This window comes from Microcaecilia unicolor, chromosome 6 (assembly GCF_901765095.1).
Source record: "Microcaecilia unicolor chromosome 6, aMicUni1.1, whole genome shotgun sequence".
Taxonomy (NCBI): domain Eukaryota; kingdom Metazoa; phylum Chordata; class Amphibia; order Gymnophiona; family Siphonopidae; genus Microcaecilia; species Microcaecilia unicolor.
This window is the reverse complement of record NC_044036.1, coordinates 176,699,747-176,721,341: the sequence shown is the minus strand read 5'-3', so window position 1 is coordinate 176,721,341 and position 21,595 is coordinate 176,699,747. Positions and strand designations below refer to the sequence as shown.

The 21,595-nt window shown below is 42.3% G+C and overlaps 1 protein-coding gene across 2 annotated transcripts in view; it reads left to right on the top strand.

Annotated features, from left to right (window-relative positions):
- STAB1 (stabilin 1) overlaps positions 1 to 21,595 on the top strand; it is a 299,279-nt gene that overhangs the window by 8,196 nt on the left and 269,488 nt on the right. For both annotated transcript variants that reach the window (XM_030205497.1, XM_030205496.1), the window contains exons 2-6: positions 481 to 617; positions 7,777 to 7,892; positions 9,456 to 9,541; positions 17,158 to 17,227; positions 19,137 to 19,232. In XM_030205497.1, the coding sequence (XP_030061357.1) occupies positions 481 to 617; positions 7,777 to 7,892; positions 9,456 to 9,541; positions 17,158 to 17,227; positions 19,137 to 19,232 (505 nt within the window). The remainder of the gene's footprint in view (positions 1 to 480; positions 618 to 7,776; positions 7,893 to 9,455; positions 9,542 to 17,157; positions 17,228 to 19,136; positions 19,233 to 21,595) is intronic.

The following is a 21,595-nucleotide window of genomic DNA, read 5'->3' as shown; positions in this document are numbered from 1 at the left end:
ATACATCAACGGAGAAAACTACTACTACTTATCATTTCTATAGCGCTACAAGGCATACGCAGCACTGTACACCATACACAAAAAGACAGTCCCTGCTCAAAGAGCTTACAATCTAGATAAGACAGGCAGACAGACAAAACAATTAAGGGTAAGGGAATAAAGAGGTGAGGATAAAAGGACAGGGCAAGTGAGGGTTAGGAGTCAAAAGCAGTGGTAAAGAGGTGGGCTTTAAGTTTGGACTTGAAAACGGCCAAAGAGGGGGCTAGACGTACAGGTTCGGGAAGTCTATTCCAGGCGTGAGGTGCAGCAAGATAAAAGGAACGGAGTCTGGAATTAGCAGAAGAGGAGAAGGGGACAGATAAGAGAGCTTTATAAAAAAAAAAAAAAACTAGTATCTGAAACTATGTGATTCATAGATGTCTCAGAAGATTAGGAAGGGCTGCACATCCACAGTAAATGTTTAATGTTTTCATTGTTAAGGTGAAAATTGGACGTTACAGTATTAAGACCACACTGAACCTGACCACAGAATGTACCACGTGTGCCGCATCTACCTCGGTGCTGTGTCCAAGAGGAAGCAAGAAGATTACTCAGGGCATAGGGAGTAGAGACTGCAGGTAAGAGCTTCTGCTTCACCATAAACCAGAGGCTCCCAAACCTGGACCTGGAGGCATCCCAGCCAGTCAGGTTTTCAGGATATCCACAATACATATTCATGAGAGAGATTTGCATACACTCCACTGCATGCAAATCTCTCTCATGAATATTCATTGGGGATATCCTGATAAACTTGACTGGCTGGGATGCCTCCAGGTCCAGGTTTGGGAGCCACTGCCATAAACACATTCACTTTCAAGCTGATAAGATTCTCCTCTGAAAGCATTTCTATTGTTCTAGGAATGCACAGTCCACTGAAATGGTACAGGAAGTGTCAGTGCCACTTCCTGTGCTTCTTGTCATTTTGTAAAAGAAGCAATGAAAAGTATAAACACAATTTCTTCAGTTTATATGTGCTATTTTAGAAATAGCGGGGTAAATATTCAGCCGGTGGCGGTCAGCATTTTTTATGACCAGGCATATCTGGTAATGTGAGGCCGACTATCACTTGCTTAAGTGCACTATTCAGCACTTAACCACATAAGCAAAACTGGATAAAGATAGGACTGAGTTTTATGTGGTCTGATTTGTCCAGTTAACTTATGCGGTTAAATATTGCATATTGGCATTTAGGGAAAGGGAAATGGGACTTGATATACCGCCTTTCTGAGGTTTTTGCAACTACATTCAAAGCGGTTTACATATATTCAGGTACTTATTTGTACCAGGGGCAATGGAGGGTTGCACTTAACCACTAGGCTACTCCTCCACTCCTCTGCATAACTTCCGAATCTGTCCCTGGACCGCCCCTAAAATCTCCAGCGATCAGTTTAGTGGTTAGTGGTGATAATCATGAGAAAAGATCCACCAACAGGCGGAAAACTCAAGCACCCCACGGTAAAAACAAAAATGTATAAAAAGTGGGAGTACGACCAAGGATACCAGAAACAGGAAGATGTTCTTAAATAAAACTGTTTCTGGTATCCTTGGTCGTACTCCCACTTTTTATACATAGTGGTGATAATCAGCAGCATTATCTGGTTATATGCTGCTGAATATTAGCGGATAGACCCACACAAGCGATTTAATGGGGCAGAAGCCTCTCCTCCCCAGTTAAATCACTTTGAATATTGACCCCCGTATGCCCTAAAGCCATTTAGTACCCACTATGGCCCTTGTTTTAGGAGTTCTATTTGTGTTTTACACATGCAAGTACCAGTATTTGCATGTATGTATATATGGAAGGACACTGCAAGATCACTGAAGGATATAGGAATCTCTGGATAACAGTCTTGATAAAGACTCGATCCAATAAAAAAAGGAAGACAGGTCAGCGTGGAACACTGTTATCCAGAGATTCCTATATCCTTCAGTGATCTTATGTACAGACCCCTGATGTAGGTTTTATGCTGAAACACAGATCTGTGTCGGGTCCTTCTGGTTTTGTATGGGAAAGCCTTGCTTATCACACTATTCCTTTGCTGGCATGTATGTATATATCACATATGTCTATAAAATTCTACTATAGAAAACCAGTATTATCACATGTAAGTCTGTACTGTGTAGACCGCAAGGTGGTGCGGTTTTGGCAGGACTTGGGTATTCCCCATTTTCAAAAGGGAATGCACATGTAAATCTATGGGATTTACAGTTGATCCCTTGCCCTTATAGGTATGTAAAGAAGTGTTTCTTTGGGCTGACCCTTTAAAGGATGGTTTTAGAGAGATGTCTGGTTGGTCTTCCAAGCTAGGTAGGCTGTTATAAAATCGCAGTCCACTGGGCCAATGTTATAAGAGGGCTTCTATGTCCAAAAAACCACCTACCTTAGGAAGCTTCATAAAGGCAACAGCCCCAGTAGTGCACAAATTTACACCTGTTCCTGTAAATGTATGCATACCTCTATGGAGCTGATTCTATAACTTGACACCTTGATTTAGACCCTACAATGGGGCACATTTAGGAGAAATTCTATATATGGTGCAGAAAGTTAGACACCACTTCCATGCCGCATTTTTGGCACAGAAAAGCATTCTAACAGATGCAAATCACCGAAACAGGGCAGAAGCGGCAGATCTGTGCAAAAACACACACATTCATTTATAGAACAGCATCTAGTGCACTTATGCACAAAAATGCTAATTATAGGTGCATTTGACACACGTAAGTGGCACGTAGCTCGACGCCTCAGCTTGTAGAATTGTCCTGTATGTGTGCACTCATGTAATTTTATAAAATATATGCATACATTAGAGCTCACCTCTCTTGTACCCAAGGTAGAATGTCCATGCCTGACATGTGTATAAGAATCTACCATCTTGTCAGCCACTTGAAGATGTGGAACTGCATTTTGCACACATAAAAGTGCCCCAGTGCATGCGTTAAAGTCAGGACCAGCATTAGGAGGGGCAAACAGGGCAGCTGCTCTGAGCTCCACAGCTCCCTGGGGCCCCACGGTCCAGGGATCTCTTCCCCTTCTCCCCTCCATAGTCTGTCTCCTCCTCCCTTCCCAATCTTGTTTAAAAACGTATCTATCTATCTATCTATCTATCTATCTATCTATCTATCTATCTATCTATCTATCTATCTATCTATCTATCTATCCATTCTTGTATCCCACTGGTATCCAAAAACAGGCTTTGGTTCAAAGTGGCTTACAATTTACATTCAGGTAGAAAATTACAATGACGGGTTACAAATTAGGAAATGGGCCCTGTTTACTAAGCTGCGTTATAGGCGTGTTAGCATTTTTAACGCGTGTTAACCATGCATACGCCTACAATATCCCTATAGGTTCCTACATGGTTAGCGCGCACGCTAATTGTAGGTGCGTTAAAAATGATAAGACGCCTTAGTAAACAGGGCCCTTAGTTAGTTGTAGAATTTTTTTTAAGAGATAGGTTTTCAGTTCTTTTCTGAACTGAAGGTAATTGGTGGGGCTTCTTGTGATCTGTGGTATTGAGTTCCACCATCTGTAACCTAGGTAACTAAATCCAGCCATCCAGCTTTGAAGATTAGTCTTGCCTTGATTGGCAGCCAGTGTAGTATTCCGAGCAGTGGGGTGGCTCTTTCATATTTCGACTTCTTGAATATTAGCCTTGCTGCTGTGTTTTGAACGGTTTGCAGTGATTTCTGAGATAATTTCCTGTTTCCACCTGGGCTGATTGTGGCAGAGAGGGAAAGCTTTGGGACAGCCAGAGGCAGCTTGTGAGGATGGCTGCTTGGTGACACACCCATGACATGCCTATGCTCTGCTCACATGTATAACCCCTATCAGTTGTGTATTAAGGGGCACTTTTACTAAGCCTCATAAGCATCTACGTGCGCCCAACAAGCACCAAAATGGAGTTACCGCCCAACTACCGCATGGCTCTTGCGGTAATTTCATTTTTGGCGCACGTCCGATATGCGTGTCTGAAAAATATTTTTTATTTTCAGGCATGCTTAATGGACGCGTGCCAAGTGGCATTTGATGCACATAGGTCATTACCACCTGGATTCTTTACCACTAGGTCAATGGCTGGTGGAAGGTCTCAGACTCAAAATGGATGCGCGGCAATTTTGATTTTGCCGCACCTCCTTTTTCAACGAAAAAAGGCCTTTTTTTACAGGCACGCAAAAAAAATGGATTGACGCATGCCCAAAACCAGTGCCTACACTACCGCAAGCCATTTTCAGTGCACCTTAGTAAAATGATCCCTAAGTGATTTAGCTGTACTGTTTATAGAATAATGCCTAGCACTTATGTACGTAACCACTGTTTCCTCTAAGTTGAGCGGTAGTCCTCCAACTGCATTGCTGCCAGTGGAGGGCGGTGCTTCAATATTGTGTTTTCAATCATTAGAGACAGGCAGGTTCCATGGAGTCCTGCAGAGCTTGCCTGTCCCTTACTATTGAAAATGTGATAGTGAAACAGCACCACCCACTGGCAGGACTGCAGCTGGAGAACTGATTAGTGCTACTTACACATGTAAGTATGGAGTAGAGGAGTAGCCCAGTGGTCAGTGCAGTGGACCGAGACCCTGAGGAGCTCGGTTTGATTCCCACTACAGCTCTTTGGGACTCTGGGCAAGTCACCTATCCCTCCGTTGCCCTTGGTACAAAGACTGTGAGCCCCCTAGGGACAGAGAAAATACTTGCCTATAATAAAGGTAAACCAGTTTGTCACAGAGGGGCACCATATCGAATCCTATTACCTTAACCCTTACTATTCTATAAACTTAGGCGCACTATTGGTGCCTTCACTTATCTGCCATATTTTAGAATTGCCCTTCACCTGTATAACAAGTACTGCCTTTTCTAAAATCAATAATTACACACATAAATCAGCATACTTACATAACTGCTTTTATAAATGTAAAGGACTCCTGTGGCTTCTTAAATTATTCCTGTGTCTGTGTACCTCCAATGTACATGAGTATACCCCAAAGCAAGGGTTAAGTTTAAAATTCTAACTTTAACCCATAAGGTCTTTCACAGTGGTTCTCCTGATTACCTTGCTTCTATAGTGATTCCCCTATACACCCTCTCATACTTTGCATTCTCTAAATAACAGAAGGTTGGTTCTCCCACATCCCTGTAAAGCTGGCTGGGAATCTACTGTAACTAGTACATTTTATTTTATCTCATCTGCATTATGGAATTCATTACCGCAGTATCTCTGGCTTGAAACATCAGATATGTCCTTTCGTGCCAGTTAAAAACTTACCTTTTTCAGCAGGCTTTTGCTGCGCGAGCCTGGGTTGATCCTGCAGTGGGAGAACAGAGGTGGTAGATGAGCATTATGTGAATTTTTGAATTTGCTTAGATTCTGTTTGAGATATTCTGCTTTATATGTATGCTTTTATTTATTTTGCTTGGATGATTGAAATATGTTTGAATGGTAAAGGTAGTTAGGTTTTTCCTGGGGTTTTTTTCTTTTATTGTTATTTTACTTGTAAACCGCTTTAATTTGCTTGCAGCGAAAGTGGTTAACAAATTTTAATGAAGGATAAAAAGAGACAAATGCAGAAGCTCCTTTCTGCGTACATGTGTCATCAAGCATGGTTTTCCTTCCTAGCTACAGCATGAACCCTGGCACGTGGGAATTAATAGACAGAATGCTTAGTTCACGCATTGTACACAGTACTTCCTTGTCCTCCCGATCTCAGCTTCCTCCTTTGAGGCCCTTCAGTCTCCTTCTGTACCTCTTTTTTTGGCCATAAGAATCATTTCCACCTCCACACTGCCTTCTTCGGTAGACACTGATGTGCTTGTATGTTAATGTACAGTCAGATAGGCTCAAAACTAATCAGATAGTAGAAGTAGAGCATATAATATCATCCAATAGACAGAACTCTACTATAATAATAATAATAATAATAAACACCTTAGAAACCAATTTCTAAGGTGTTTATTATTATTATAGTAGAATTCTGTTTATTGGATGTATTTTAATGTAGGCATGGCCTGGGATTGAAAAGGCTTAGAAACATTGCATTATAAAATTACCTCCTAGGAACTCTGGTATCAGGAGTTCATAGCACATTAGAAAATAATTTGGAAGGGAATTCAGGGACGGAATAGGGGAAAGGGAGCTTTGGTGCAAGGTAGGGTTCAGAGAAATACAGATAAGGGTGACGAAAATGATAAAGGGGATGGGACGACTTCCCTATGAGGAAAGGCTGAAGCATCTAGGGCTCTTCAATGGCTGAGGGGAGATATGATAGGGGTCTATAAAATAATGAATGGAGTGGAACGAGTAGATGTGAATCATTTGTTTACTTTTTCCAAAAATACTAGGACTATGGGGCATGCGATGAAGCTACAAAGTAGTAAATTTAATACGAATCAGAGAAAATATTTCTTCACTCAATGTGTAATTAAACTCTGGAATTCGTTGCCAGAGAATGTGGTAAAGGCGGTTAGTGGGGTTTATAAACAATCTGGACTGCTTCCTAAAGGAAAAGTCCATAGACCATTATTAAATTGACTTGGGAAAATCTACTGCTTATTTCTGGGATAAGCATCATAAAATGTATTGAGCTTTTCTGGGATCTTGCCAGGTATTTGTGACCTGGATTGGGCACCTAAATTCAGCACTTTACTGTTTAAATGACTCTATTCTATAACGCTATCACTTATAAACGTAGTGAAATTTTAATTTTAAATAATATGAAGAGAGTCAGATGTAAATATGCAATTACCCAGGTGGCAAAACCGGGTAATGAAATTTCTGCTGTACTTTTGAGCGCTAATGGTTATTTGGACTTAAAACTTATTTGTTCCAGAAATTTGAATGTGGACAATGATAATGAGACTATTATGTTGATATTGATAATGTTTTAGATGTTTGTAATAGCTGGAAATGCCCAGTTTTTATGATTATCTGCTTAGAACTGTGAGTTTATTGCACAATATAAAAATAAACTGTTATATTCTACATTATACCATTTCTATGACATATGCTGTATTTGCATCTGAGGTCCAATTGACTTGATGCAATTTCAGTCTTGGGTCAGACCTTTTTCTTCTATTTTCATTTTCTTTGTGAGCAGATGGTGTTTGAAGTCAGAACTCTTTATCTCCAGGTGGAACAATAAGAACAAGGGACTGACAGACAATTAGGAGGTTTCAACTTTCCAACTAATATCTTTGTGAAAGACTAGGAGATCCAATATGCGATGCAAGGGTAGAATGGGTAATGTGGATCAGATAGGGAACATAGAATATGTTCTGATTTTTGGCTACTTCAAAGCTCCTGTATATAGGACTGCATTAGCCTTTAGGCACAAAAATTGCAAAATGCTGATCTAACCCTTCTAGCAGAGATGGGAATATTTTGAGATCACTATGGTCATGACCCAGTAAGACTGAGCCTGGTGAGCTTGATTTAAAAAACTTATAATCACCAAAATGCAATAACAGATCATGACCCAAAGATCACTAGCCCTTGGAAAATGGTTGAGTAAAACTCTAACTTTTTCACTGAAAATTTGATTATGATCATCTATAATCTCAGCGAGTCTGATGGGAGCCTTGTTAGTGCCTGAAAGAGATTTGGGTTACATTGGCTTTCTACAATCATTGTTTCCCTTTAATTTCCTGGTCTTCTCCTTGGTTGATTCCACATGTCATCTTTCTCAGACTTCTCATGCTCCCAAACTTGTATTGTGATACCACCTTCTTTTCTTTCTATTTAAGTTACACAGTGAACATGGGAGGTGAAACCCTCGTCCTCTCAGGCTGCAGACACATTTGTCAGAAGGAAATAATGGAATTTGTATGCTATGAAGGATTCTGGGGATCAGCATGTCATGGTAAGTGTCTTACATGAAAACGAAGAAGTAGAAGAGAAAACCTCTACAAATCAAGGCACAGAGCAAAAATGAAAGTAGGGGAGGAACCATGCAATTCCAACTCAAGAGTAAAAATCAATTAGTCAGACTTGATGCAGATCTGCGTTTTGGCGCAGGGGCCGTCCATGGTAATGAAAATACCAACAGAGTAAAAAATTGAAGTTTCGAGAAACATGGCCAACAAATTGTAGTACACAATATTTTACTCCATTGGTATTTGCATTACCAAGGACACTGATTTGTTGACTCCTGAGACAGACGTCCTTGTGCTGAAATCCAGATCTGCGTCATGTCCAACTAATAAAATTGCTTTTTACCCTTGAGTTGGAATTGTATTGGTCCTCCCCTTCATTCATTTTTGCTTATATGAACTTTTTCATCTACAAATTCATGTACTAATATATATAAAGTCTTGAATTTTATAACCTGTAACTGATCTTCTTTCAGTCAACTCTATGATTTCAAGGCCCTTGAAAATCTTTGTTATTCCAGTTCTAAGCCTCTTCATCCATATCCAAGCATGACTTATACACATTCCTTGCTATAGCCACATGTCGTTGGTGTCATTACCAAAAAGGTACTTTTTTGGAAATGACACCAACGAGATGTGCTTCTGCAGCGTTGTTTTGAATGAGTGAGAACAGGACCACATGAAAGGTCTTTTAACTTGGATAGCCATTCCTATCAGACCCATGATGCAGGCACTGTCGCTGAAACACAGCCCTTGTCAAGTCTTTTTTTTTTTTTCTGCCATCCCAGCTCCGGGGACCCCTGGTGATTTTTGTTCTTCTGGTTGGATTTTTGTACTTTTGATTTTCTCTCCTTTTCTTTGTCTAGGTCATGGAGAACATGCTGAGCCATTTAAATCAATGGAAGTAAAACCAGAACTGGCTCAACCTGTCTTCCATGATCTGGAGTCATAGATGCCCCGCTCCCCTTTTGAACACTGAACCTACAAAGACAAGCTGTTACTACTCTTGTGCTTCTGTTTAACAGTAACCCATTCATGCAAGAATTCTAAAAGCCACAAGTATCTGTATGATTATTTTTACTACTTCTTCATGCATGAAGTGAAAATTATTAACCCTTTCATTTATGTATAGCTTTATGCAGTCATATAAGGCTATTGGTCTTGCAGTTCTCTAGAAATGCATGAGAACTAGCTTCAAGATAAAGAGGTGAAGTAATGTTTTGAAGTTCCTAAATCCAGTGGTGGAGTGGAGGACGGAGTTGCTAGGGGCCTCAATCTGAGTTTTCATACTAGCTAGGTTATGTTGCCAACTATAGGTTAAAGTGTAGAGTTATTTAGAGGACTTTTTGTTTTCATTTTATGCTGGAAGGAAAAGAACAGACAGGTCTTCTAAAGTCAAGCACCTGATGAGAAAGAACAGGGAGCAGAATTTTTTTTGTTTTCAACCAGAAATGGTTAATGTGGTGAGATGTTCTGTTATCAGAGTTCTAAATGTATATCTCATTCTGGGGTTAACTTAAAACCCTGTCATTTTACCTACGTTCCCTTGCCAGAATGCCCCAGTGGATATCAGAAGCCCTGTAGTGGCCATGGTACATGCTTGGATGGGATAACAGGGAATGGAGCCTGTCTATGTGAGGTGAGTCAATGAGATTGTTACTCTTCTGTCTTTCCTAACACAAAATCTTCAATGTGTCTATGCTTTCTCTGCCTTTATATTGAGGAAGATGTTGGTCATCACTGAGAACTTCTAATGGAGACAAATTACAGACCCATGAGACAAAGTTCACAGTAAACTAAATCGTATGATTAGGAAATCAGAGTGCAGTGTAATTAATTCTGTTATCTTTCTGTCTGAATGGTATGTAAGAGGTTAAGGATTTGGGCAGCAGTAAGACTGTAGAAAATGTGTACTAGTAAGAGAAAGAGCTGCTCTTAAATTTGAATTGAAAACATGAGAGTTTATTGAATTCTAACCCTGTTAGTAATATAAAGTTTTGTTTGTTTTGTATGCCTGAGTTCAATAATTCTGTTCTGAAAAAGATTTTCCTACTGTATGTGCTTAGAAACAACAAGATGAGCACACTATTCGCATTAGACTAGGTAGTAGCTCTGCAAAGGAGTGTGCATTAGATACCCCCAGCTCTCCTTAAAAAACAGAAAAGCCAGTCCACTATAAGAGAAGCAGAGCAGGGAAACCAGGAGTGATGGGAGGGACCCAGCTGGTAACATAAAACTCTAAGCACAGTGTGAAGAGGCAAAGCCCAGGCAAGGAGAGGGAAGCTCTACTTGGCACCATCCATATTTATTTATTATTTATTTATTGCATTTGTATCCCACCTTTTCCCACCTATGGCCTTACAGGGAAAGATGAACCCTAGTAGTAGAACCACAACATTACTGTTAGAAGTTATAGGTGCCCTTTTGACCTCTGGTATCTAGCGGGACAGGAGAAGGGCACTACTGTTGCCCTGCAGTGCTAAACTACTAGGAAACCACAGGTAAGTCTGGGGTGGGGGGGGGCAGGTTGGGGAAAGGTCACGGTATGGTGATGAAGGATTTGCTTTCAGGGATACTATTCTGTGAGGGCCTTGATCTTGGGTGGGTGGAGGATCTTGGGGTATCTAGTTGGGGAGATCTAGAGGGGGGCTTATTTTGTGATAGGGGGGTTAATCATATTTGGTCTGTTGCTGTCCAGTGGGTGCTGATCAAGAAGGGGTGGAGCTGGTTAGGGTTTATCAGATCTGGGGGGTTATGTTCAGGGTAAGCAGATCAGGGGGCGGAATGCTTAGGGAGGGCAGATCAAAAGGGAGAGAAACCATGCCACACATGATTATTTTTAGGTTAGACATGGAACAGCAGCTGTGCTACCAGATTGCTGATATTGCGGCTGCACGTAACGCCACCTCTTGAGGTTGGGACAGCTATTGTGTGGTAACGTACCCTACAGCAGCTGTCTGAGCAGGCCACACCTGATATCCCCAAGTCATGGGCCCACGCTAACAGTTACCATGCATTAAAAGCTGCATTAGGTAACTACACACTCCATAAAAACCTCCATAATATCTCCTTATTCACAATATATATGTTTCATTTTCTTTGTACATTTTTATTTTATCTAATGAATTTTATAATGTTCAAATAATTTCTACATTTTATATCTGTTATGTCAGTTGTCACTCTGTAGTCACTCAAGCCTAACAATTTCAAGATATTCACAGGCACTATGTAGAAACCTTCAAGCTGAAAAAAGATAAGTTGAGCTGAACTAAAAACTCCATCACTAAAACTTGACTGTTACACCCTATTAGTGGTTAATGGAGCAAATCTCTATCATCCTTATTCAACTTATATGTACCAAGTCTGTGCATACTCCCAGATTCTATAAAGGCATCCCACATTTGGGCACAATCCCGAGATGCACATGCAACTTAACTAGTTATTGAGTCAATTACAGTCAACAATTGGATGCTAGCAATCAATTATTAAGATTAATTGGCACTAGCTTGGATTTGCACGCACATCTGCCTGGGCATCTAAATCCCATAGAGGGGCATAATCTAAAGGGGTGCCCAAGTTTTCCTGAGGACGTCCTCGAAGGACGTCCCGGCGAAGGGGTGGGGAAACCCATATTATCGAAACAAGATGGGCGTCCATGTTTCGTTTCGATAACACGGTCGGGGATGCCCAAATCGCGAAATTTAGGTCGACCTTAGAGATAGTTGTCCCCCATTTTCGGCCATAATGGAAACTGAGGATGCCCATCTCCGAAACAACCAAATCTAAGCCATTTGGTCATGGGAGGAGCCAGCATTTGTAGTGCACTGGTCCCCCTGACATGCCAGAACACCAACTGGGCACCCTAGGGGGCACTGCAGTGGACTTCACAAATTGCTCCCAGGTGCATAGCTCCCTTACCTTGTATGCTGAGCCCCCCTAAACCCCCCCCCCCAAAAAAAACAAACCCACTCCCCACAACTGTACACCACTACCATAGCCCTAAGGGGTGAAAGGGGGCACTTACATGTGGGTACAGTGGGTTTCGGGTGGGTTTTGAAGGGCTCACATTTACCACCACAAGTGTAACAGGTGGGGGGATGGGCCTGGGTCCACCTGCCTGAAGTGCACTGCACCCACTAAAACTGCTCTAGGGACCTGCATACTGCTGTGATGGAGCTGGGTATGACATTTGAGACTGGCATAGAGGCTGTCAAAAAATATTTAAAAAGATTTTTTTAGGGTGGGAGGGGGTTGGTGACCACTGGGGGAGTAAGGGGAGGTCATCCCCTATTCCTCTCCGGTGGTCATCTGGTCAGTTCGGACACCTTTTTGAGGCTTGGTTGTAAAAAAATGGACCAAGTAAAGTCACCCAAGTGCTTGTCAGGGACGCCCTTCTTTTTTCCATTATCGGTCGAGGATGCCCATGTGTTAGGCACGCCCCAGTCCCGCCTTCGCTACGCTTCCGACATGCTCCTGTGAACTTTGGTCGTCCCCGCGACGGAAAGCAGTTGAGGACGCCCAAAATCAGGTTTCGATTATGCCGATTTGTGTGACCCTGGGAAAAGGACGCCCATCTCCCGATTTGTGTCAAAAGATGGGCACCCTTCTCTTTCTAAGGTCGACCTAAATTTCGCAATTTGGGCGTCCCCGACCGTATTATCGAAACGAAAGATGGACACCCATCTTGTTTCAATAATACAGGTTTCTCCACTCCTTCGCTGGGATGTCTTGCGAGGACGTCCTCAGGAAAACTTGGGCACTCCTTTAGATTATACCCCTCCACAACGTTTTTTGAGATACAGCGACCAGAATTGAATGCAATACTCAAGGTGAGGTCACATCATGGAGCGATACAGAGGCATTATAATATTCTTGGTCTTATTTTGCACTCCTTTCCTAATAATTCCTAGCATCCTATCAGTACACTTGCTTATATCCAAAAGGTTCATGGCTAAAATGATGTGGTAGCAGTGTTAATCCTCATGCTCCTTCCGATCCTCTTCAGGTAATTTGCTTTATGTTCCCTCACCTACTGCTCTTCATTTATCTCTTTCTTGTGTGATACTTTTTTTCATTTATTTAGGCCACAGGTTATGGAACGATCCTCCCCCTATCGTAGAATTGATATGCCTCTTCAGTCTTTCAAAACACTTTTGAAAACTTTCCACTTCTTCTCTGCTTAATTGTCCTTGCTTTTTCTTGCTTTCCTTCATCTTTTTTTTCTTCTCCCACCCACAGTTTCAGAATGAGAAAAATTTTGTTTTTATTGTTGTAAACCGCTTACTTGCCTCTGTATAGCCTGAATTTGCGGTATAGCAAATGACTGGAAATAAATAAATAATGATATCTTTTTTAATTGCTAAATGAAGGGCCGTTTTACTAAACCACGTTAAGGGCCATAATCGAATGGGGCCGGCCATCTATAAGGGCGGCCATCTCTAACGCCGGCCCATTCAAGGGGCATACCCAACTGTATTATCGAAACAAGATGGCCGGCCATCTTTCGTTTCGATAATATGGTCGGGGCTGGCCAAATCTCAACATTTGGCCTGCCTTTAGAGATCGCCGGCGTTAGAGATGGCCGCCCTTGGTTTTCGCCGATAATGGAAACTAATGGCAGCCATCTCAAACCCGACCAAATCCAAGGCATTTGGTTGTGGGAGGAGCCAACATTTGTAGTGCTCTGGTCCCCCTCACATGCCAGGACACCAACTGGGCACCCTAGGGGGCACTGCAGTGGACTTCAGAAATTTCTCCCAAGTACATAGCTCCCTTACCTTGTGTGCTGAGCCCCCCAAATCCCCCCAAAACCCACTCCCCACAACTGTACACCACGACCATAGCCCTTAGGGATGAAGGGAGGGCACCTACGTGTGGGTACAGTGGGTTTGGGGGGGGTTGGAGGGCTCCCATTTACCACAAGTGTAATAGGTAGGGGGGTGGGCCTGGGTCCGCCTGCCTGAAGTGCACTGCACCCACTAAAACTGCTCCAGGGATCTGCATTTTGCTGTCATGGAGCTGGGTATGACATTTGAGGCTGGCAAAAAAATGTTTTTTTATATTTTTTGGGGGGTGGGAGGGAATTTGTGACCACTGAGGAAGTAAGGGGAGGTCATCCCCCATTCCCTCCGGTAGTCATCTGGTCAGTTGGGGCACCTTTTTGAGGATTGGTCATGAACAAAAATGGACCAAGTCGGCCAAATGCTCATCAGGGCCGGCTTTCTTTTTTCCATTATCGGCCGAGGACGGCCATCTCAACCACGCTCCCGTCCTGCCTTCGGTACACTGCCGACACGCCGCCTTGAACTTTCGCCGGCTCTGCGACGGAAAGCAGTTAAAGCCAGCCAAAATTGGCTTTCAATTATACCGATTTGGCCGGCTTTAGGAGAAGGCCGGCCATCTCCCAATTTGTGTCGGAAGATGGTCGGCCTCATTCGAAAATAAGCAGGATAGGCGCCTATGTGCATCCAACGTGGGTCCAATTTGGAGTTACTGCCTGGCTACCACGTGACCCATGTGGTAATTTCATTTTTGACGCGTCTGCTACGCACCAGAAAACATATTTTATTTTCTGGCACGTGGTGAGAATCGGGAGATAACTTTGACTTGACGTGTGGAGGCAATTACTGCATGGTTAACGCAAAAGACCTTACCTCTAAGTCAATGGCTGGCAGTAAGAACCAAAATGGATATGTGCCAATTTATTTTTTTGCTGCATGTCCATTTTAGGCAAAAATTTTTTAAAGGCCTTTTTTTCAAGCGCGGTGAATAATGGATCTGGGCATGCCCAAAACACATGCCTACAGTAGCACAGCCCATTTTTAAGCACACCCTAGTAAAAGGACCCCTTAATAAATGTATTAATTTTAGTCCAATAAAAAAGTATCATCATATTTTCTTTTTTTTGTTACAACTCTTCTCTAACTTGAAACTTCAAAATTAAGTACTTGCTCTTCTTCATTTATATAAAACTCCAAACTGGCCATTGTTTTTATCCCAAACAGGGGCGGCTTCAGGGAGAATATGAAAATTGATAATCAAAGAAAACAGATTAATCAGTTGGCATGCTTAGTAGATTCCTAGCAATCCCACAAGAAATGCGGCCAATTTTGGCCTTTTAAAATGTTTTGCCTAAAATGGACATGCAACAAAAAAAAAAATTGGCACATATCCATTTTGGTTCTTACTGCCAGCCATTGACTTAGAGGTAAGGTCTATTCAGCAGGTATTTCTGTTTTTGGCTTTGATGCTCAAGAATGCCAATATGAACAGATCACTTTTGAAAGATAATATAAAATACACACACAAAAAAAAAAGTCATTTAAGGACCGGTGATGACATTGGGAAAGCTGTAGCAACACTTGAAATCTATTGAATGCGCCAGCACCCAGACTGGTCCATGTATATAAAAATTATAACAAACATGCAGATTAAAAGTGATTGGATTAGCACCATATACTGCTTGTTAAAACACAATACTAATCCGTTCATTGGTGTGTTTATTATCATCGGCATAAGAACCTTTCCTTTGAAAAAATGTGGATTATCACAAATAATTGTTATAACAACAAAATTTTCAAACTTATTATACAACCTTGCACGTTAGGTGCAGATTTTAGAAAAGCCATCTAAACCTATACGTCAGATATAGACATCCATTTCTCATGCATTTTAGAAAAGGATCAGCCAACACACAGCCTGCTCTAAAATATATAAGAAATTGACATCCAAGTGCTGGCTTTGTCCAGCGTGAACATCCATTTTACAAACTGAAATGTCCAAACTATGGATAGAGCAAAACAAAGAAAATGGACATCATTGTAGCAGCATAGAAACATCCATGTTAAAAAATGGCCTCATAGGCATTCGTGTGGTAGAGTAGCCTAATGGTTAGAGCTGAGAACAAACAGAAAGAGTGGAGTGGAGGAGTGGCCGAGTGGTTAGAGCACCGGTCTTGCAATCCAGAGGTGACCAATTCAAATCCCGCTGCTGCTCCTTGTGATCTTGGGCAAGTCACTTAACCCTCCATTGCCTCAGGTACAAACTTAGATTGTGAGGCTTCCTGGGACAGAGAAATATCCAGTGTACCTGAATGTAACTCACCTTGAGCTACTACTAAAAAAGGTGTGAGCAAATAAATAAATAAAGAAAAGAATCCTGGTTCAAATTTCCTGGCAGTTGTTTGCCCTCTAGGAATAGAAAAGTACCTGCTGTGACTTCCCTTACTTCCTTCAATGGAAAACTGCTCAATCAGAGCATCTGTCTCAAATCTGGATGTGCGCGCGCTGAGGGGGGGTGCGCAGCGGCAAACTACTCCGGGTGTCAGCCGCCCTCGCTACGGCACTGAGCAGAAGGGTAGTTTCATCTGGCTTAATTCTAGTATTCTATCATGACAACTTCTGAAAATGTGAAAAAAGTCTTGTCTGGTCAAAAAAGAGTATTATTTGCTACCAGGTGATCAGGCATAGAAGCAAAGTTCAAGGGGTCTTTTACGAAGCAGTGGTAAGCCCAACGTGTTCCCACCCCCAGCGAGCACCACTTCTGACACTACAAGAATATTTTTATTTTTGTAGCTCCGGTGTTTACCCGGTGGTAATCAGGCAGTGCCACGGGCCCCCTTTTACCGCAGCTTGGTAAAAGGACCCCTCAATGATGCCAGAATCTCTGCCTCAATAGAACTGCTTGATATCCATGAATCAGGATCCTGTTCACTTAATCTAGCATTGAAGACCAGGTCTTTGAGGATGCTTTCGTATTCTCCTGAGGCTGCCCTTGGGGTACATGCTCTCCTGAGGCTGCCCATGCCGAGCAGCTCAGTTCTGTTCCTTTATTCCCCTGCAATTCCCACGAATGTTCCATCTTTTCTGTCAAATACTATATTTCCACTTTCACCCTCCCCACACTATCCGCTTGTCTTCATTTCTCTTTTCCTCTTCTCTACGTACTGTTTCTAGATTTGTAAGCCTTTCAGATATACTAGCATTAAATCAGCTTGGAAACTTGGAACTAGGTCTATTTGCAAATATGATAACTCCAAGAATTGCCACAATTCATGGGCCTCAGTTTGTGGATATCTATTATCTAACAATACACAAATATATGATATTTCCCCTCAAAATAGTCTGCAAAATATTCACTCATGGCAGTAAAATAACCAGAAGGAGTTTCCCTGTTATGAAATGATCCCCCACCTGCATAAAAGTGTGAATCCTTTTCAGATAATTCTAAAAGTATGTATTTTTGAAATACTTACAGGAGAAATATAGCGGATTTGCATGTCAAGAATGTGCAGATGAAAATGCGTATGGTCTTGACTGTATATCAGGTGAGCTAAAATGCATTAAAAACATTTCCTCTTGTTCCCTATTCCAACCTATTTTGAGTAATGAGCAGAAGCAGTTGTGTTGTTTTTTTCTCAAATCCTTTCCCATACGGGACAAGGTACTGGAGTGACCGTCTGTGGAAGGGAGGACACAGTTAATAAATTAATTACTCTGCATTATTTATATTTAGCTTTCATTGTCATTTGATGTAATTTAGGCTGCTCTGTTCGTTTTCCCTGTTCTTCTCTCCCCTCTTTTTCTCATATTGTAATCACCTAGATACAATATGATGAGACATATTTCACATAATGATGAACTATGAACTAATGGTGCTCTGATTTTATGTAACATTGGGAGAAATTCAACAAAATAGTTGTATGAATTTATCCCTATTTTACCAAAGTTTGTTTTATGTGCCTGTGTGCCTATTCCTATGCAGCCTTTTTCTGTTTTAGGTTCACCCAATGAGGCAAATAAGAATTTTCAGTAATTACAGAGAAATCATAAAGCAATATGCAGGACAATGAAAAACAAGAAAAAAACAATACAATCCTCATTAAGCATGACAGTCCACATTATAGGGAACTGACCGGCCTGACAAGTGGAGGAGTGGCCTAGTGGTTAGGGTGGTGGACTTTGGTCCTGGGGAACTGAGGAACTGAGTTCGATTCCCACTTCAGGCACAGGCAGCTCCTTGTGGCTCTGGGCAAGTCACTTAACCCTCCATTGCCCCATGTAAGCCGCATTGAGCCTGCCATGAGTGGGAAAGCGCGGGGTACAAATGTAACAAAAAAAAGATCCAATTACTACAGATACAAATCAACAAGAAAAAAACAAAAACATATAATCCTGCAAGGAAAGAAGAACTAAACTTAAACCCTGCTAATCAACCTGTCTCTAACTTAGGGGAGGCTTAGAAGCTTCCTCTTCAGAAGAAAGGAAACTTTCTAAATGCAGTGGGTCCAAAAAAATATATGAATCACTTCCAGTTGTGACCAGGCATCACAAGGAAATTTCAAGAAAAAGATCCACTGACAGCCAAAACCCTAGGTTTCAGCCATAGGAAGGCTTTGCGCCTCAACTGCCTAATTGCTGAATAAGATACATTTTAAACAGTTCCACAGGAGATAGGTAGTGGGTAACTGGAAAGCTTAAGACTTTCAGGTTGGAAGCATGAGAAGCATTTTCCGAGGCTTCTATCTGTAAATGCAGCAACAAATTTTCCTTCGTGAATGCAGCCAATACTTGATTGACCTTGGATCACTTTATGATCCTTAATGCAAATACCACTCTGTATTTCATACCCAATGTACTTTATCACTTATTGATCTTTAATGCAATTACCACTCTGTATTTTTCACAGCGGAACTGGCGATCGCCATCACAGTATCATGTAAGCCACATTGAGCCTGCAAATAGGTGGGAAAATGTGGGATAGAAATGCAACAGTTAAAAGGAAGTGGGAAGTGGACCAATGACTCCAGGGAGACGGGATACTGATGAGTCTGTGAATAAAGTGGTACTTTATACATCAGTATCCCGTCTCCCTGGAGTCATTGGTCCACTTCCCACTTCCTTTTAACTGTTGTTTTTCTCGTGGGAGTTAGTGTTCATCCACCTCGGTGGATCACCTCCTCCTTGATTTTCTTAGGATAGAAATGCAACAAATAAATAAAAATAAAATAAAATCATTTGAGGCTCAACCTTCTTCAGAATTTTCTACCACAGCAAACCTAGTTTAATGATCCAGTAATTTAGCTGAGGTTTTTATCCATACCAAGTATTGCTTCAAAGACATCCTTTAAAGGTCTGGAGCATGGCAACAGTTGCTTCATTTTCCAACAGGTGGAATACATGGTAGCATTGGAGCTTCTGAGAGTAAAAATACATTTTTGATGCTCTTTGTTTCAGTGTGTGACTGCCAGCATGGCATCTGCTCCAGTGGAATCTCTGGGAACGGGAGCTGCATCTGCCAGACAGGATACACAGGTCCAAAGTGCGATCAAGGTAATGAATATAGGACTCCAACCTGTCTGTCCTCCTTCAAGGTAACTAAACACAGTTCTATACGATTACTGACAGTGTCCACCACTGCAGCATATAGAAAGTTTTATAAATTACTAAAAGAAGGAGTCAGACTCAGAAGGCTGTTATTAATATGAGAAATAAGCATTTTATTAAAACTTACCAATCAAGGGAACACTGGCATATATTTCAGATTAGTACAGCAATTCAGAATATATCAATCAAGACGGTCTCTCTATTAGCTTTTCTCATATGAGAGTTGGTATACTGGTCACAAAGTGCGAATCCTCAGTATTACTTCTCTAATCTTCCTTGATTTAGGCTGTCAGTTATATACCCTTAAAATCACATGCATTTACGTCATTCATATTTCTGTTCTCATTCTCCTTCTGTAATTACAATTACTAATTTACTCAGTATCAAATTTACTTTCCAGCTCATTTTCGAAGGATATCGCCGGCCATCTTCCGACACAAATCGGGAGATGGCCGACGATCTCCTGATCCCGGCCAAATCGGTATAATCGAAACCCGATTTTAGCCGGCGCCAAAATGCTTTCCTTAGCGAAGCCGGCCAACCTTCAAGGCAGGGTATAGAAGGCAGGGTGGGGACAGGGAGGGGGCATGGTTATGAGATGGCAGGCTTCACCCCATAATGGAAAAAAGATGGCCGGCTCAGACGAGCATTTCGCTGGCTGCACTTGGCCATTTATTTTTAGGTCCAAGTCACAAAAAAGTGCCCCAATTGACCAGATGACCATCGGAGGGAATCAGGGATCACCTCCCCTCACAGCAGTATGCAGGTCCCTGGAGCAGTTTTAGTGGGTGCAGTGCACTTCAGGCAGGTGGACCCAGGCCCATCCCCCCCTACCCTGTTACACTTGTGGTGGTAAATGTTGAGCCCTCCAACCCCCCCAAAACCCACTGTACTCACATGTAGGTGCCCCCCTTCACCCATTAGGGCTATGGTAGTGTTGTGGGGAGTGGGTTTTGGGGGGCTCATATGTCAAAGAATAAAGTGGTTGCTCAAAGCATATACTAACCACAATCGCTCAACTGCAAAACACTATGCACAACTTTGTGCAAAAACACACTCAGAACCTTACTGTACCATAAATATTACACTGGGCAGAACCTAATACACCAATATACCACCCATACGGAAAATGCAGACCGTCAACAATATGAAACAAGGGATCATAATATCACAATTCTCATGTAGAGCCACAAAACACCCTAATTCATGTTTAATGTGGGATAAAATGCCATAAATAAGTAAAAAATATAAACTTTTAATGTTGAGCACCTGTGTCAGGTTCTCAGGTTCAGAGCCCGCGGGGTCGGGCTCTGGAGCAAACGTGAGCCCTTGGGCTGCTGCCGAGGAGTGACAGCAGCAGGCAAAATCCACCAACCAACACTGGGCAAGCACACCGGCAGGGACTGCAGGCACTGCCCAGCGAACCGGAACACATGGACTGGAATCCCCTGGACTGGAGGACACAGGACTGGAACACTGGACTGCAATTCCCCGGACCGGAGGACACAGGACTGGAACCCCCCGGACTGGAACACTGGACTGGAATCCCCCGGACTGGAGGATACAATACTGGAACACCAGACTGGAGCACACCGGACTGGTCCACACAGCTTCACCTGCACTTAGCTACTAAGCCCCCCAGGAGTTGAGCTCCTGGGTTCGAGTAGCCGGCAGGACTTACTGGATACCGGATGACACAGGGACCAGGACTGGAAACAGAAGTACTCCTAAACCTAAACTGATCTACGTGCTCCCAAGCCCTAAACCAGCAGAAGTGTTCCTAACAGTAAACTGACAAAAGGACTTCCTAAGCCCTATACTAAACAGGAGCTCCTAAGCCCTGCTCAAGAAAGGGACTTCCTAAGCCCTAAACTAACAGAGCAGGGAACTAAACACAAAGCTAACACAGGTGCTACTAAGCACCAAGCTACAAGCAGAGCTCTACACTAACAAGCTAAACACAAAACTAACAAGCTACCTAAGCACTGCTCTAGCAAGCTAGATACAAAACTAACAAGGTGCTTCCTAAACACTACTCTGGCAAGCAACCAGAAGAGCTCCTAGCACTAAAAGGGAAGACAGGGGAGCCACAAGGAAAAAGCAGGGAAGCTAACACATAAGCCAAAAGTGCTTCTAAAGCACCAAACACCAACAGCAAAGACTGCAATGCTCCCAATAGCACAAACACCAGAAGTACTTCTAACAGCAAACTCTGCAGTGTTCCTAACAACACCAAACCCTGAAGTACTTCTATCAGCAACAGAGCTTCCAAAGCCCTACACACAGCAATGCTTCCAAAACCAAGAAGG